General features: G+C 30.5%; 1 protein-coding gene across 1 annotated transcript; it reads left to right on the top strand.

Moving 5' to 3' along the window:
- The first annotated feature begins 1,525 nt into the window (after positions 1-1,525).
- LOC149208287 (sulfate transporter 3.1-like) lies at positions 1,526-11,880 on the top strand. The gene is made up of 13 exons (XM_089394044.1): positions 1,526-1,872; positions 1,972-2,020; positions 6,585-6,792; positions 6,905-7,076; positions 7,180-7,245; positions 8,731-8,844; positions 8,934-9,050; positions 9,149-9,275; positions 9,641-9,927; positions 10,030-10,220; positions 11,315-11,400; positions 11,505-11,581; positions 11,650-11,880. The coding sequence occupies exons 1-13, from the start codon at positions 1,564-1,566 to the stop codon at positions 11,863-11,865; spliced, it is 2,019 nt and encodes a 672-aa protein (XP_089250170.1). The 5' UTR covers positions 1,526-1,563; the 3' UTR covers positions 11,866-11,880.
- The last annotated feature ends 1,645 nt before the right edge of the window (positions 11,881-13,525 follow it).

Here is a 13,525-nt window from a genome sequence, read left to right on the forward strand (position 1 = left end):
TGGGTCTCCATCTCGCCCTAAAAGGTATGCTGTAGGCTCTCGAACGGGCTCAGATGATAGCTCAGATGCTACTGAAGAATTGATAGCTCGTATAGATGTTCATGCTGCTTGCTCTGTTGCTTCCACTGGGTAGTAAACAAGCGACTCGCCCACTGGGTAAGCTGAATCAACGAGTGCTCCCACAATGAATGATGATCTTCTTGGCTTTGATCCTCACCCATCCTGCGCGGAACCGAAGCGTTGTCATCTCCTTAATGATACACAAAGCATACCGGACAATATATAACTCATTATGTATTATATTGGTCCTTGTCCCCAGGTCACTTCGATTCAACCCTGGCTACTAGCTTTTCTTCCAGTAGTGGTCCAGCATATAAATATAGGCGAAACTCTCGCTATAAAAAATGATCTACTTTTTCTTTGTGGTGAAAAAACGGTGTTAATGCGCACATTATGATTTTCTTTCGAATGGAATGAATTCAAACTCAAAACCCAACCTCAATTTACCAAATCTAGGAACGAAGCTAAGCTAGTATACGTAATGTGTTCAAAGCGCATTTCCTCCTCTGTCCGATGGAAGGATTGACGGAAATTCCTATTTTCACCACTATAGGAAAGTTAATGCACCCTGACATGCAAGGGGAATAGTGGGTACCTTGCATTTATATTTCTGCCAAAGTTGACTTTGGCATGTTAGCAACAAGGCACCCACTATTCCCCTTGCATGTCAGGGGTGGTGGAAATAGGAATTTCCAAGGATTGACTACATGAACCGTTGTTGCATGAGCGGCTTCCACATGAGTGGTTGATGATTCACCTGATGATTATTATCCGCCAGCTATTTTAGCTGCAGTGTCTAGTCCGCCCACTGCTGAATGGGTGCCACCTAACTATGATTCGGTCAAGGTTCCACCTTTTGCAGATAGAGTAGTTCCACTCGATTAAGATCGGGGGGTTACACTTTATTCGGATCAGGCTCTTTCACCTGATTCCGTGCGGGTTATTTCCTCTGGTTCAGGTTGGAGTTCCGCATTCTGCATTAGGGGTTTCCGTTGACTCAGATCCGGATCATGGCATGGGATTCTATTTCATCGATCTATTTACCTCACCGCTTCGATCATCATGGAATCACGTATTTATAGAGGTGAGTGATCCACGCTCTCGAACTAGCCAAGTGCCAAGTCTTAGCGCGGGGACCAATCCTAAGCTATAAGAACATCGCCTATACTGACTCCTCCTCAAGCGGGATTTGATCGACTTTACTATTTGCGAGCCCACGCACCGGATTGGTTTTCCAATGACTTAGGGAGCTTGACCTTGTCCCCTGGTTGGCCGGGGGAATCATCTCTTCGAAGCCCCCGTAGTGGGTGAGCTTTTGGCTGTTATAAACATATATAACGAAAGACCCGCCTATACCAGTTCGTATCAGGGCCTTTTCTTTTTCCCAGAGTGTTTGGGAACGTTTCACCTTAATAATAAGCGGACCTGTAGCTACGGCCGTCCCTGAACTCTTGGAGTTTCTAAGTGCAGGTTATTGACATTAGAAGAGATTGTTAGAGTCTAATGGAAAGAGTAGATGAGCATCGAACGAGTACTGAAGATCTGGAGAAGGCAGCAATGTTTGACATAATAACTGTGAAGGATCGGCCTGTTGATGAGAGCAAGACTGGTGGATTGAGGAATGCAGTAAAGGAAATGTTGTTCCCTGACGATCCGTTTCGACGATTTAGGAATCAGCCAAGGAGGCGCAAATGGGTTATTGGTCTTCAGTATGCATTCCCCATCCTCGAATGGTTGCCCACATATTCTTTTGGTCTCTTCAAATCCGATATTATCTCTGGCATTACCATTGCCAGCCTTGCCATTCCACAGGTCATCTAATAATATAGATTATTGCATATATATATATATATATATATATATATATATATATATATATATATATCTGATTAAATTGTTTGATTGATGCAGGGCATAAGCTACGCAAAGCTGGGCAATCTTCCACCTGTGATGGGACTGTGTGAGTACTGCCATTGTTTCCTTTTTAAATCTATATGACAGAATAGAATATTTATTTGACATCGATTTGCTGTGGGATATCTCCGTAGAATATTTTTTACGACTTCAGTATGCTAGGTAGGATATCTCCATGGAAAAATAATTATGCAGCTTAGGCTGTTTTTTGTTTTGAAGTTATGTTTAACCTAACAAGTTATTAGCTCGTAAAGATTGAAGATATGTTTAATATAACAGTTTATTAGTGCGTGATTTTTTTTTATATGTGATCGATTATAGTTGTTGGGATTAAAAATATTTTATGATATGCTTAAGATTCATCAAATATTATATTATATTGATGATAGCATGTTATATTAGGTTGATTGTTTTTCTATTTAACATGAAGATTAACTTTAATTAAAATTTAATTTAACAAAAGAATTATAATATATATTTTATGTAATTATAATTAGGGTAAATTCATCTTAATTTAGCTTTATTAAGTATAGAGAGTATCTATGTGTATTTTTGAGAGATTTCATACTAAACATAAAATAATACATCTCATTAATTTTGAGCACACATGAATTTTCTATTATAATAGATCTATGCTCATTCTTTATATATTTATGTATGTATAGAGAGACTTTATATTAAACATAAAAAGATTGATTACATCTAATTTGTGATGATGATGATGATGATGTGGTCTAAAAATCTAATTATATTTCTTTAGAATCTTATTTCTATGCTAAAAAAGAAGTGCCCCAAGACCACTATAGTTGGGCTGACTTAACAAGTCAAGAAGATTGGAAGTGTGACAGATGTTAGAAAAATGAGAGCATATGTGAGTAAGGGTGGGACACTCTAAAATGAAGTGTTTTTCATCCTCCACCCTCTTAGTATAGCAAAACTGTCAAATTCTAACAAATTCTATCATCCCAATGGGTCTTGGGAGTAGACCACCACCTGGTTTCACTTTGAAGCTCTTGAGAATTAGTTCTAATCTTTAGCGATGTTCATCTTTTTCTTCGCTTTGATCAAAACAAAAAGATAATTTTGGTTCTCAAGTGTGGGGTTGATCACCTCCTTATAATATCTTAGCTTCCTTTTACCCTCCAACTCCTTATCCTCCCATAGCTTATCCTTAAATTTGGAGGTGATAGTATCTTTAATGCTATCCTTGCTTCGGACAATGATCTCCTCATTTATCCCCCAATGGTTGAATTTTGGTTCTCAAGTGTGGGGTTGATCACCTCCTTATAATATCTTAGCTTCCTTTTACCCTCCAACTCCTTATCCTCCCATAGCTTATCCTTAAATTTGGAGGTGATAGTATCTTTAACGCTATCCTTGCTTCGGACAATGATCTCCTCATTTATCCCCCAATGGTTGAATTTTGGTTCTCAAGGGTGGGGTTGATCACCTACTTATAATATCAGGGTTGATCACCTCCCTATAATATCTTAGCTTCCTTTTACCCTCCAACTCCTTGTCTTCCAGTAGTTTATCCTTAAATTTGGAGGTGATAGTACCTTTTACACTATCCTTTCTTCCCAGGGTGATCTCTTCATTTATCCCCCAATGGTTAAGCCAAGATTGAGCATCCTTATGCCACCCATGCTTAAAACTAGAGGCTAGCTTCAACCAAAAGAGGAGGAGACTATGAATTTCTTTTAAATTATCTCAATTTTTCTCCAACACTAAACTTCACAACACATATTGAACACCTAATTCATTATGAATACATATAAATAAAACAAAACATTTTAAGCATAAGATTTTTGTATTTGTATTTTTAATTGTTTTGATATATATATATATATATATATATCTATATATATATATATATATATATATATATATATATATATATATATATATATATACTTTCTCAAATAATTACACTAAGATTTTTGTATTTGTATTTTTAATTGTTTTGATATATATATATATATATATATATATACTTTCTCAAATAATTACACTATCTTTTTGAGGATTGAAAGTAACATATTATTTTTATTATTATTATATTTTTCAAATGCTATATAATAACTCTATCTTAAATAGGGAATGACACATTTCTTTTATTTTAAATTGTAAAATTAAAATTAAATAATTTTTTAATTAAAATTAATCAAATATATATATATTTTTTTTTTTGTTATTTATCATAATCTATATTGTTTTTTGTTTACTAATTATTTTTTTATTATTATTATTATTATTATTATTATTATTATATATATATAATTTTAAACCAGGAAGAAATTACATATATATTTATTTTGAGAAACTCTTTACACAATTATAAATATTTTTAAATAAAAATAAATAAATTTTCTATGTAACCCCAAAAGGTTATATTGACATGTTCAATTTATATTAACATATTTTAAATCATTAATTGTTTATTGATTAAAATTATAAATTCTTGTTATATATTTTTAATCGATGAAGTATAGAAATTGTAGGCCATCCTCTTTTATGTATGCATTGTATATCATATATTATAAATATTATATAGTTATATTATATGTTTTTAATTGATTGGAGATTATATAGTATATATGAAAATTGAAAATGGTATTAAATCATTTTATTTTATATCTAAAGAGAGTGACGAATGCATTGTATATCATATTAGAAATATGATATAGTTATATTATAGGTTTTTAATTGATTAGAGATTATATTTAGTATATATGAAAATTGAAAACTATATTAAATTATTTTATTTTATATCTAAAAGATAGTGATGAATGCATTGTATATTATATTATAAATATAATATAGTTATATTATAGGATTTTAATTGATTGGAGATTATATTTAGTATATATGAAAATAGAAAATTGTATTAAATCATTTTATTTTATATCAAAGATAGTGAGAAATGCATTGTACATTATATATTATAAATATCATATAGTTATATGGTATATTTTTAATTGATCGGAGATTATATTTAGTGTATATGAAAAATGAAAATTGTATTAAAGTATTTTATTTTATATGCAAGGATAGTGATGAATTATATATGTATATGATGGGTTATATAGTGTTGTTTTGATAAATATTATTTTTAAATTATATAAAAAATTATAAATAAATTGTTTATAAAAATTTTATTTTATTTGATATAAAAATAAATTATTTATTTAATATTATTGTTGGTGAAATAATTTATTTTTAATATAAATATTAGTTTTTATTGATTTTTTAAACTTATTTGGTAAAATTATTGTTTAAAAAATTGATATAATAATCTATTTTTAACACATAAATATTAAATTTATTTATTTATTTTTAATTAATTCTGTTGTAAAGTTACTATGCATTGAGATAATAATAATAAGAAGAAATATATATTTCAATATTTATATAATATTGAAATATTCTATATATTTATTAATAAATTTTGTAATTTATAATATAATTAATTTTGTATTTTATTTAAATATTAAATATTAAAATAATAAATTTATACATAAAAAAATTTAATATTTAAAATAAATAAATAAATTAACACTTTAATTTTATCTATAAATCTGAACAATGTAAAAATACTTTTTAGAAGCACTTTTCAAAAAACATAAAATACCACCCTAAATTATCAATACTATTAACTCATTTTATTATTAATTTATAAACCCATTTTAATATGAAACAGAGATCTAAAAATTTAAACCATTCAGCATAAAAATTATATTAACAACCTCTTATACTTTACTATCCACATATACATAAAACACCACCTTAAATTACCCCCACACTATTAACTCGTTTCATTATTAATTTATTAACCCATTTTAATATGAAACAAAGAGAGATCTCAAGTTTTGAACAATTCTACATGGAAATTGTATTGACAACCTCTTATACTTTAAGCCATATTAGTGAACAAGTAAATTATATTGACAACCTCTTATAATTTACAACATATTAGAAGAGAGATTTAAACCTCTTACCTTTACCAATTCAGGATAATTCCTTAGATTTTGAGAGGAGTAGGGTAATAATTATTTAATTTTGGAATAGCAGTGACTTTCTCGTTGTTGTTTTTAATCAGTTACTCCGGTTGTTGAAATCATGATCATTAGATGCAATACTTTATAATCAGTGGACATTATTCGGTATGGCGTTGCTTCAGTGTTCTTACTTTAGATGATGGTTCAAAACATTTTCATCTACCATCTATTATGGAATTCAATTACAAAAATTTAACAAACTAAGATGGTTCAAAACATTTTCATCAACCATCTATTATGGAATTCAATTATAAAAATTTTACAAACTATTATAAGTTACAATTTCAATGGTTTTATGAGAAACTCAATGCATAAATTTATTGAACTGTTTTTTATTATTGAATTTAGGATATATTAATCTTGATTATAAATTTTAGAAATATTTTATTATGGATTATAAATTTCAAAAATATTTTAAAATTTGATCGTTAAAAAAATCAAACTATTCACCTGTCTCGACCTCTCCTTATCATCAGATTTTAAAATATTTCCAAAATCTTACAATTAACATGAGAAACCCCACTTTCTGATTTTACTGTTAATATTTCGTAGATTCGAGCTTCGTTCCTCCACTAATCTATGCAATATTGGGGAGCTCAAAGGATCTTGCAGTAGGCACGATCGCCTCTGTGTCGATTCTTCTTGATTCAATGCTCAGTCATGAGGTCTCATCAACTCATAACCCTGAGCTCTATGTACGTTTGGCCATGACAGCCACCTTATTTGCTGGTGTTTTCCAGGCATCCATGGGCATTTTGAGGTATGACATGATAAATTTATATATTTATATTCCAAAGCCAATTATTCACTAAGGCTATGCTCCGGAATTTTTTTTCAATTGCTCCTTTCTGATTTGATATTCTATGGAGCAGGTTAGGGTTCATCATAGACCTACTTTCTCACGCAACTATAGTGGGATTCATGGCGGGCGTGGCCACTGTTGTGTCCCTTCAGCAGCTCAAAGGAATCCTCGGACTTAAGCATTTTACTACTAAGACAGACATAGTTTCTATCGTCCGCTCGGTTTCAGAACATGCTGACAAGGTTTCCCTGGATCAATAAATTCATTTGCTTCAATTTCTTTTCTTTCTCATAAAGTTGTCACTGATCAGGCTTCCTGACGTTGGAACACTGTGTGTGTGTGCAGTGGAGATGGGAAACCATCGTGCTTGGAGGATTCTTTCTGATTTTTCTCCTGGCCGCCCGTTACATCGTTAGTAAAGCCTGCTTTATACATGATTTATTTATAGTAATGAATTAAGAAAAATAGATTTTATATTGTTAAAAACAATTAACCTTTCCAAAACTTTAGAATAGGAATATCTTATTATTAATATCCTATTAATGAAAAACAAATTGCAGATTTCATAATATTCTAGACTCATAAGCCAAGTTAAATAGTAAGTTTTTGTATTTTAGATTTTTGGAATCTTTAGAATTCAGACAGTTTTTTACATAATTTTTTTTATTAATGTATTATTGACTTTAAATTAATTGTAAATTTCAAAATATTTTAGAAATTTGATAAATAAAAATTAATTCTAATAGATCAAAGCTAAAAACTAAATAGTAACTCAATTTAGTTTCTAGTTTTTAGATTCACGCAACACATTGTATATAAATATTCCCTATTATTAATGTATAATTGTACTTATTTATAAAATTCAAAATACTTCATAAATTCATAAATCTAATGCACAAGAGTAAAGTTAACAATTAACTTCACTCCTATTCATTAAATCTTCATAATATTTTAGATTCACACAACATTTCTAATGCACAATAATATTTTAGATTCACACAACATTCTAATGCACAAGGGTGAAGTTAACAATTAAATTAACTTCACTCCTATTCATTAAATTTTCATAATAACCTAAATTCACACAAAACTTCTAATGCACAAGCATGAAGTTAATGATTAACTCCACTCCCATCCATTAAATTTTCATAATAATCCAGATTCACACAACACTTCTTATATAAAGAAACAACTTAGAAACATTTTTCCTTCCTATTTATTATTTTGTATTTATGAATTTGCATAATGTATCTATTAATATATAAAAATTTACATATCCAATTTACATATCCATTTCACATTAAAGAGATATCTTTTATTTAATATAATGTTTGTCTCTTTTATTTAATATAATGTTAAGAGGTAGTTTATATGGATTGAGAAAATACATTATGCAAAACACACATGAACAGGCTTTGACTTTAGGTTAACAAGGATGTCATCAGGTTATTTATTTTTGTTGAAAATTTTTAATTATTGAAATCTAAATACATTAAAACAGATTTCTCCTTTATTTAAAGGGTATATTAAATTTTCAATTATTGTGATCATTCAAAAGTGGTAAAATTTCTAAAACATTATTTTATATTTTATATGGCGCTAAATGTATATGAATAATATATAGTTTTTTTCTAAATGATATATAGTTTTTTTCTAAATTAGTTATACCATTTAGAATAACATTGTAAAATTTTTTATAATTAAAATTTTTAAATACATAAATAAATTAAATACCTTTAAAAAATGTTAAAACTTTGTAAAGCAAACCACTTAATTATTAAAAATCTTCACTAAAACTAAGACAAAAATAATCAGGAAAAATTACCGATGATTATAGATTTATGCCACCACCGAAACACAAATGCTTGATAAAGAAATTGTGTTATGTGGTTGCAGAGTAAGAAAAGGCCACGGTTATTCTGGATCTCTGCTGCTACTCCGCTGATATCAGTCATTATAGGCAGTCTGCTGGTTTTTATCACGCATGCAGATAAGCACGGAGTGGAAATTGTATGGAAATAATCTGATCCTTTTGTATGAATTTTGTATATATTAATTTACCAAGATTTCTGCTCTAATTTAATTCGGGCTCAGGACAGGTGGGTCACTTGAAGAAGGGTCTAAACCCTGTGTCCATTGGCCAATTAGCCTGCAATGGCAAGTACCTGAAGGTCACTTTGAAGGCAGGACTTATATCGGGTCTCATTTCCCTGACTGTAAGAGAAAACGTCCTCTGTAATAAGCAATTGATCAATCTCAAACCACTCCTCTCAGCCAAAAAATGCTAGTAATTTTTTATTGCTAATTTGTGCAGGAAGGAATAGCTATTGGAAGGACCTTTTCTCAGCTCAAGAACTATCACATTGATGGCAACAAAGAGGTGATAGCCATTGGCATGATGAACATAGTAGGGTCATGCACAACCTGTTATGTTACAACAGGTTAGGTTATTTAAATATATTATTTTTTATGGTATATGTAATATTATATGTTTTGTATTGTATCGCTATTGATATTTAAATTATAGATTCTGAGAATATTTTGGATATTTAAATTATAGATTCTGAGAATATTTTGGAATGAGATAGAAAGTAACGAAGTCTAAGTTGAAATTAAATAAAAAGTAATGATATTGAAATTAAATAAATGACTTCCTGATTCAAATTTAAAAATATTTTGTGGTTTTAAAAATGAATAAAAAATGTTAATGAAATATTTTTGAAATTTTATAGAGATGTGACTAACTCGACTCATGTCTCTGAGATTTCTGAATTCTGCAATTAAATGATTAGCAAATTGGTTGCAGGTGTGTTTTCAAGGTCTGCAGTGAACTCCAATGCCGGATGTAAAACAGCATTCTCAAACGTAGTAATGGCCACCGCTGTAATGATAACTCTTCTGTTTCTGACTTTTCTCTTCTATTACACTCCTACTGTGGTCTTGTCATCCATAATTATCTCGGCCATGCTTGGCTTGATCGACATCCACAGCGCCTATCATCTCTGGAAGGTGGACAAGATTGATTTCTTCGTCTGTTTGGGAGGCTACTTGGGCGTTGTTCTTGCTAGCGTTGAAGTTGGCCTTGCAATCGCGGTATGCTATGGGCACAAGTATTTCTTGAATGTTATCCTAATTTAATTAAACCTGTGAAATCCGGCAATGTTTCCATGGATGAATATGATGATTATCTTGCAGGTATCCATTTCATTGTTAAGATTATTGATGCACATCATGAGGCCTCATACTGCAGTTCTTGGAAGTATTCCTGGAACATCGATGTATAGAAGTAGAGAGCAATATCCTCATGCCACCAGAGTTCCAGGCATTCTCATACTGCGCATCGATTCTCCAATATTTTTCGCCAACTGCACCTATTTGAAAGAGAGGTTCGTCCATTGCTCTTTTTACTGTGGGGTAATTTAATTAGTTTTTTTTTATACTTATTTTTATTATTTCTATCTCTGTACTAAAATTTACATTTTTATTATTTCTATTTCTGTACTAAAATTTATATGTTTATAGTATGTAAAAGGTTAAGAAGGTTGATATTGTTTTAAATATTTTGAAAATTTGATTGAATGTGAATATAAAATGAATAATTTAAAAGAAAGCCTTTTTCATCTTAAACTTTTTTAGTATCATACTCTTAAATCCCATGGTGTTTTGGGAATTCACCCACACTTAGTTTTACTATTTTGGCAATGTTTATTTTCTTTAGTTTTATATCTTGGCAATGTTCATTTTCTTCTTATCACTAGTCAAGATAGAGAAATAATTTTGGGTTTAGAAATTTCTTTTTTCCCTCTAGCTCTTTATTTCCCCACAATTTCTCCTTAAATTTGGAAGTACTGATATTTTTTATATTATCTTGATTCTGCAAGATAATCTCCTCCTTTATTCCCAATGGACATTCTTATGCTACCTTGATTGAGCCGAACATGGAGCTTTTGGCTAGAGTCAAAGAAATTTTAAGAAACCTCCTGGCCTCCATGTTGTATAACTTTGTATAAGATACCTATTCATACCCATGAATTTAATGTAGGGAAGGCTTACTTCAATCAAGAGGATAAGATGAGTATTTCTTTTAATTTTGAGGTTATAGGTGATAAATTGTTTTTGAATCTGTTTAATTTTATAGATGAAATGGTCTTTTTCATAATATATTTTCTAGTTAATTTTAGCAAAAAGTTGAGTTTAAATTGTTTAATCTGTAGAATGTGACTGTCCAGCAGTGTTTCAAAGTATTGAATCTATCTATGCATTCAAAAAATTATTTTAAATAATAAAAAAATACATTCTTTCTTCATTAGGGCGAAAAAATTATTTCATTTATAAATTAAACTACGCCCTTTATATATTATTTTTATTTATAAATTAAACTACGCCCTCTATATATTATTTTTAATGATAATTTTTAGAATGTTTAGAATATATTTTTGGGCTAATTTTAATAGAAAGGTTTTGGTTTTGGTGATTACAGAATTCTGAGATGGATAGAGGAAGAAGAAGAAACCCTTGCCAACCTCAATCAACGCACTCTTCGCTACGTGGTGCTGGACATGGGTTGTGAGTATTGTCTCCATCGCCATTGATTTTGATATGAACAGGTTTAGAATTAATGTGGTCTGATAACTATCCATTTACTAATTAAGGCCTGCCAATTTTGCCAGCTGTGACGAGTATCGACACCAGCGGGATCAATACCCTTAACGAACTGAGAAGGCAACTGGAGCAGCGGCAACTTCAGGTAATTTTTTGAAGTACTAGTGTTGATGTATTATTGCATTATATTGAATATTAATTGTGTCATGGCAGCTTGTACTGGCGAATCCTGGGAGGCATGGGATAGAGAAGCTGCGCAGGTCGAAATTTATGGATGCTCTTGGGCAGAACGCACTGTTTTTCACAGTGGAGGAAGCCATTGTTGCCTGCAACGCTCTGCTTCACCCTGAAAGGGTGGATGGCATCAACTGTACTAACAACACTAACCAAACCTGCACAACCAAAGATGAATTTCAACGAAAAGAATAAGAATAGGCACAGTGAAGTGTAATTCATGATCCTATGGATCAAAGTCATCAATGTCAAATGGATTTGATTATTGCAAGATCGGTGTAAATTCATGCTTCGCTGTCATGGGGAGTTAGCTGTAAGAGAAAATCTGGAAACCAACCGTATGGGATAGGAAAAATTATGAATGGTACATATGCAACTTCAGTACAAATGAGAATATACTGTAAAAAAACAGAAATTTAGATATAATTTTTCAAAAATATAAAATAGAATGCTTGTTCATCAAAGGTTAAAATGATGGAATGTTTTAAAATAAATGAGTATAATTGTAAATATCAGTGGGTTTTTTTTAGCCCTAGTGCATATGTTTTTTCAATATTAATTTTATATTTTTATATATAATTAATAAGAAGAGCTAAGTCTTGAAATTGCCATGTCAAGCCTTGAGGTTAAGGTTATGTATGAGGATTAATCAGATAGTTTTTGTTTGTTTGTTAATGTGCACGGTTCAGTTAAGAATTAAATAAATGAGTATAATTGTAAATATCAACCCTAGTATGTATGTTTTTTTATATTAATGTGGTATTTTCATATAAGAGGAGCGAAGTCTTGAAATTGTCATGTTAAGTCTCGAGGCTAAGGTTATGTACGAGGATTAATTAAATAGTTTTTATTTATTGGTTATAAGGTTATGTACGAGGATTAATTAAATAGTTTTTATTTATTGGTTATAAGGTTTTATTGGGAGAGCAATATCATATCAAGTGAGTTTATATTGGGATATATATTGTAAAAAAATGACATAATATATTGGATATATAATAGGGGTAAAGGGTTTTTAGATTGGCAGATATAAAAAATGGAGCTCAAAGTTAATGAAAAAATATAAAGGGGTATAACAAAGACTACTGTTTAGTATTCCATTAATGGACGTGAAAAACCCCATGGTTGGTTAATGTGCAAGTTGTTTATAATTAGTTTTTTACTTGAGATAGAAAATATAAAAGTTAAGGAAAAAATTTTATATATTTTATAATTGTAATATAAGTAAAAATAAAAAATAAATAAAAGATAAAAAATAATGTATGAGAATTATTGGGGGTAATTGATAATTAATAGAAATAGAATGTGGTGATTTGAGGACATGATCATGGTGCTTAAGTTTGAGAAGCTAAGTTTAGGACATAAGGTTGTTGTTTGGAATATGGTCATGGGCCTAAGGCTATTTTTTTCATGCTACAACTATGGTCAAGGCCTTGATAATAAATATCAATCAACATTGTGTAAAACATCTTAATGGCACCTATATCCATCTCCTAGAACAATGACCCCCTAATGCAAGCTTATGTTTCCGTGTCTAGGTTTGGTTCATGGTGCTTGACTCTTGAGAAGACTTAATGAGGGATTAAGACCCTTATTTCCACTCTTGCCCATGTTTAGGAATTAAGACTCATTTTTAGTGCACAAAACCTTTTGATGGCATTTGTATCCCACTAAGAGGTACGAAAAGAACCCATTCAAAGAACTTATATGTTGGTCGAAGGACTATTCAAGGATCTTGAGCTTGAGAACGTTCAACATAATATTGAGGTGCTTATTTCCCTCCCTCAACCACATTCAAAATCTTTGTGACCCATCCTTATTTCAAAAAACCTCCTCTTTACATCCATATCCAAAT

The sequence above is a fragment of the Pinus tabuliformis genome, chromosome 1_2 (genome assembly GCF_031772625.1).
Source record: "Pinus tabuliformis cultivar Carrire ecotype Pingquan chromosome 1_2, CPIR1, whole genome shotgun sequence".
Classification (NCBI taxonomy): Eukaryota; Viridiplantae; Streptophyta; class Pinopsida; order Pinales; family Pinaceae; genus Pinus; species Pinus tabuliformis.